Here is a 5,766-nt window from a genome sequence, read left to right as displayed (position 1 = left end):
CGCTGAGGCACGGTAACGAAACGCAATATTTTTAAGTCAACTCACCCTCTGTACCTATGTGCCTATGGCTAATATCATTTCCGTTTTGGGAAACATGCGAATTTGCGCCAACATGACTATTAAAAGCCATCGAGTTTGAGTCGTGGACAATGCGTGTTTCTCCAAAAGACGACAAATTCATGCTTACTTACCCAGCCCTTGCTGTGTCTATGATACCCTGCATTACCATGTCTCGAAATCACTAGATAGCACACCCGACCGTTCCTTGTAGGCTATAAAAACTAAGATCAAGTGTGAGGATCAATAGTTCAATACACCCCTTGAGGTGGCTACTCTCCCAGTCATGCCCAATGATAGATACCTATTGCAGTGCCCAACCTTTGGGGGGGGGGGGGGGGGGGCATAATAATTGGCTGCAAAGAATGTACAATGTCAAGTGAGTCTTTGATTTAGAGTAGATCCTTGCTTGGGCTCACAGCATCTATCTTCTTCGCCTCAAAGGCCATGGTTGCATACAACAACGTAGACTAACTGCATGGCATGTATATTGTATCAACAGAGTGTTATCACTGACATTCTCCGTACGCTTACTACCTGACGTGAGAGTTCAACATCGTTGCTGTAGATAGGGAAAGACTTGAGAAACTTTGCACAAGGACTATCCAGATACCCCCAACGAATTGCACAAGCGAATGAAGTATACTCATCATGCCTGAAAGCTTTAATAGCTCATTAGTTGTTAACTAAGGCACAGACCGCGAGTAAACCAGCCTGAGATGCCCATAGCGAATATTGCATACATTGCAAGTCTAATACCCTTTCACCCCAAATAACATAAGTGGCCTTGTCTTCAGCAATAGTCTCATTCAACATGGATTAGAACTTAGCCAGGCCATCGTGTCTTAGAATACCACCGATATAATTGGGTCCCAGCCGTTCCGCATCTAAAGACAAGACAAGGCAATCTTTCCATCTCTCCCTCGGCCTGCTGGGCGAAGTGCTGTGACGAATGGATTTCCGATACACTGTCTCACTCCCCTATCAGCAGCAGTGTTTCACCACCATGGGGCCATTCATGCATTTAAAAGTCTTCGAGTCATCATAGAATATAATGTAAAGGTGTTGACGAGAAGCTGTACGTTGACTGGCAAAATCACCTCGACGACAACAAATAAATGGGTAATCATTTAAAACAATGATGAGCATACTCATAACTCTAATGTAGCATTAAAAGGCGCCGTGCGATGTCAAGTATATAACCTTCCTAATCAAAAAGCCCTCTTGTTTTTGCCTCGACGCCTGGAACCGACGTCCTCTATCTCTTCTTTTGCCTGTGCCTAGAGCATGTCAATTCTTTTGATGCTGATTTTGAACCCGCCCTAGCCAAACTAGGAGTGCCACACCCTGTCGCATCGATACCAGCATCGCCCTGTGGATGTTCGCCTGCCACAAACGCTTGACAGCTGACCGGGTTCCTGGTCTGAAGCTGGCACCTTGTGGCGATCATTTTGGTATCATCTGGAAACAAAATTCATGTCCCTCGTAAAATTCGCACGCTTATCAATCCGACCTTACTCTTTTAGACTCATGCTTCGTGACTCAATGTGAATAACTACCATCGACGCTGATTGAATCCCAGCCACACGGCACTTCACGATAACCAACCCTAATGAGGTCCACGTCTAGTTGAAGAATCCCGTGATTGTTTGTTGCGCCTGGAGAGAGAATTGTTGTAGCAGCGGCGAAGGATCAACAGAAGTCGACTGCAGGAGTCCTTTGGTAACTTGGACTACGCGGTTGGCAGTCTGGCCTACAAGTGTCTCCGCCTCAAGGGCTTGGGCAATGAAAACGAAAACCTTGGCAACCTGGTTAACAACAGCTGGGTGTTGCCTGGAAAGTAAAAGATATGTCAGCTCCTGCGGACCACAAAAACGCAAGCTTAAACAACAAAAATACTTACTTTTCAATCAGCTCCGCCAAGTATGCATAGGCATAGGGCGCCGCTTCCTCGTCATTTATCACCGGCAGAGTCTCAACCCATTGTGTGATTACATTTTGCACGTCATTAACGGTGCTGGAGTTGTAGTGAAGAATCTTGGCAATTGCTGCGCATGCGTTCTCGGTCGCATACACATTGTCCTCATTACGAGCATCAGGAACTTGGGTAACTTGGAAGAGGAAAGGTACCGAGCTCCCCAAGAACTGGGCCCATGGTGCTCCACCACGGTGCGCTGCCACGCCGATGCCGTAGGCCGCCGCCTGGCGGATAGCCGGAGAAGGGTCTCGGCAGCCGTCAATCAATGGTTGTGTAATGAAGTTAGCATATCGCGTGCTTTCGGGGCCACAGTACTCGAGGACATCATCCATGATGCACAGACCCCATTGTCGCTGAGTTGGGTCAGGAGAACCGAGGAAACCTTCGTATGTGGTCATCAAGCGCTCCCAAGCAGGCAGGAATGCGGCACCATGGTTCTTGAAGATGGCGTGGAATGCCTTGTTCATATCCGAGAGCAGGGTCTGATCGTCCTCAATGGCTATCAGAGTATCCTCCGCCTCATCCTCCACGTCGTCGGCAGTGGCCCCTTCCTTGTCCTGCTCACGTTGCGCAACACGATCCTTGTAGTCCTCAAGTGCAGAGTGAACGGAGTCGATAAATCGGTTTAGATGATCAGCAGAAAGACATTCCCTTCCTACAACCTCGACAGATTCATAGAAGCATTGGTACATCTCGGCAAGAGTGTCAATCGCAGGTTCTGCAGTCAGGACCTCGAGAAGCTTGTCGACGGTGGCGTTCCATAGACCACGGAGTTCGGCAGACTGAGGACCGTAGGCTTTCTTGTAGGAACTCAGCAGCTGAGGGACAAGCTTGGCGGAGATATATCTGACAGGGTCATGGAAGAAGAATGCAAGACCGGGAAGCGCAATCTTCTCCATGATCTCTGAGACGTAAGGAGCAAAAGAAGCCTCAAGAACTTGGGCGTAGACAACCAGGAGTTCTATAGCCATGTGCTTATCGTCCATGGTGCTCGTCTTGATACCAATCATCTTACCCTTGAGGGGAACAAGCTCCCATCCCTCCTCGTTCTGCATCTGCTCGACTTGGTCATCGTCATCCAGCAGCTGAATATCAGCCTTGGCCACGGCAAGTTCAAGCAGAGGTGGCATGACGTTATGAAGGAATGGGAGGAAGTCGGATCCTAGGACACGGCACATACGACCCCAGCAGTGCATGAGGTACTGTGCTTGGGGGTCATCAGCGTCGGTGATGTTGGCCTGGATATTGGCGAGGAGGTTGACAAGGGTCATGGCGTCCTGGCCGAGACGTTCCTTTCCAACAGCCAGGGCAATCAATGTCGCACATTCCATGGCCTTGGCACGCAGAAGTCGGTACTCCTTCTCGCTTTGGTTCTGGAGAACATTAACAAGGAGAGGCATGAGGGTATCGTAGTATTTGGAAAACGCCGCCTCAGCAGCATCGGCAATAGTGGCAATGGTAGAAAGAGCTTGCTCCTGGACGTATCGCTTGTCGTTCTGAAGAAGCTGGAAAAGTTGTGACAGAAGGTCGTCCAGGTATGGCTCAAGCGTGGACTTCTCAGCCTCCTCACAAAAGTTGACAAGGGCAGCAGCTGCGTGGGACTTGACTCGACCCTCGGGGGAGCTCAAGACAGGAACAATGGCCTTGAGTACGCGGTCATAGTAGTCGGTTTGCATTTTGGGTGCAAAGTCAGTGCTCATCTGGCCAAGAGCATTGCAGCCAGCCCATCGGACTCGAGGGTGAGGGTCTTGGAGTGCGGGTACCACCAAATCGAGCACCTGGCTAAGCTCGCCAATCATAAGATCTCGGCAACCTTCTGAGATGGCTGAGATAGCCATCAGGGCGGCATGTCTGTCTCTCCAGGCCATGGAAGTCATCATGCGAGGGAGCCAGTTGAATGTAGGAGCCAGAATGGTTTGGCCACCAAGCTTGTTCGCAAGTCGGTCCATGGTCTGCTCTCCAGCGACATGGTTTTGGTCACTCTCGTCCTGGTCAAACTGCGAGGTCGTTAGTTACAAAATTGCACAAAGACGCGACAGGCGTTTTTCGATCACGTACATCGTCCGATGCCATCCACTCAGACGCATCGTCATCATCTTCACCGAGATCCGTCATAAGACTCAAACACTGCGTAATCATATCGTTTGTGTAAGAGGGGTCCTTTCGGCAAACGGAAGGCGCATAGTCGGCGAAGGTCGCCATAAGCTCCAGGGCGTTCTGGCGACATATATTATCGAGTTCCTTGTCCTGGACTACAGAGATGCTGAATTGGACAAGATTCGAAAAGAGCGGCTTAAACATCTTGGGAGCTGACTCGGCGAGATCGATAAGAGCAAGGAGTGCTTTGCTGAGGTCGTCGGAGTCCTGTGTATCCTTGATTGGGGGGAGAATGTTGAGCACATCGGGAATGAGGGCATAGTATTTGGCCTGCCCCTTCTTGCTTATGGTTCGGAAGAATGAAGCAAAGGCTTCCATGGCGGCAAGGCGTACCTGCAGCTGTCGTTAGCGGCGCAATGATATAGTGTGGGCAGAGTATCTGCCCCGTAGGGAGGGGTATATACCATAACGGCGTCGTCTTTGAACCCTTTTTGGAAAGCTTGAAGAACTGCTTCCTCGTGCTGCTTCTCGATGATCGCAGGAGTTGTAGCAAACACTCGGAACGCATTTTCTCGCTTCTCGGCCTCGGGCGCTTGGCTGAGTTGGAAAAGAGCACTGAGTAGGTCGGGCCAAGCATCACCTATAAGCGAACATTTAGCGAAGCCCAAGTGAGTATCAGGAGCAACCCCGGTACTAACCGTTCTCTGTGTATTGTCTGGCAAGTTCGGCAACAGCATCACTAATCTTGTTGCGAACAAGGCGATCAGACTCGGCGGCGAGTGTCTCGAGAAGCTTCTGTCGAATGACGGCGGCCTGATCCTTAGTCAGAGAGAGAAAGAGATCCATGCTCTCTCCAGCATCGTTCTTGCGGGTCTTGGAAGCAATTCGACGGAAGATAACAGCGGCAAAGGATCGGGTCGCATTGTCGCCAGCGCCTTGAATTTGTTCCGCCAGTCCCATCAACAGAACCTCGGGACGACTGGCGGTCCAGTTGTTCTGCAAATGCTCCTCGGCTTGAGATCGTATGCTGTTGTCGGGGGACTGCAGAGCCTGCAGAAGCTGTGAAAGCTCTGCATGGATATCTTGCGGAAGCAGAGACATTGTCTTTGAGGGATGCTGATGGTGATGTCCACCAGCAGACAATAAAGAAAGTTAAGTTTCAGTCGGGGGCTGCCAGGAAAGCAAAGGGGGCAACCGCAAAATAGGTAAGATAAAGAAGGGCTATAATGAAGTTACGAGCCGTAGGGTATTGGTAGGCTCTGTTCGCCGTGGCTTGGATACAAGGCACGAGATTTCCAAGATCCCAAGTGGTGGGAGATGGGAAAGAAAGAAGAGAGGGATGGATGAGGTGGGAGCAAAATCAAAGTGGGGGAGGGGAAGCCCAAGTTTCGAGGGCCGCCAAAGTACCTCAGCCGCCAAGTTTGCAGAAAAGATACTTCACGTGGAACTTGATTGAGCCCAAGCGAAAAAAAACAAAAAACAAAGGGTGCGTGGTGACCAGCCAGTCACTGGTGATCTTTTTGGGGTCCTTGATTGTTTAGGTATTTTTCTCTCTTTCTTTTATCGATAACAAGACTCTCAGGCGTGAGATTTACATTTTCAGCTTGGCAATAACACTGGAATTATTATCAGTC

The 5,766-nt window shown here is 49.9% G+C and overlaps 1 protein-coding gene across 1 annotated transcript; it reads right to left on the bottom strand.

Moving 5' to 3' along the window:
* Window positions 1-1,682: 1,682 nt before the first annotated feature.
* Window positions 1,683-5,233, bottom strand: FSST1_001116 (importin PSE1; the record flags this gene model as incomplete). The annotated part of the gene is made up of 5 exons (XM_083225151.1): window positions 1,683-1,890; window positions 1,961-4,032; window positions 4,094-4,525; window positions 4,597-4,772; window positions 4,831-5,233. The coding sequence occupies 5 exons, from the start codon at window positions 5,231-5,233 to the stop codon at window positions 1,683-1,685; spliced, it is 3,291 nt and encodes a 1,096-aa protein (XP_083091298.1).
* Window positions 5,234-5,766: the final 533 nt, after the last annotated feature.

This window comes from Fusarium sambucinum, chromosome IV, assembly GCF_050947815.1.
Source record: "Fusarium sambucinum isolate potato_lamoka chromosome IV, whole genome shotgun sequence".
Classification (NCBI taxonomy): Eukaryota; Fungi; Ascomycota; class Sordariomycetes; order Hypocreales; family Nectriaceae; genus Fusarium; species Fusarium sambucinum.
This window is presented reverse-complemented; position numbering and strand designations above follow the sequence as displayed.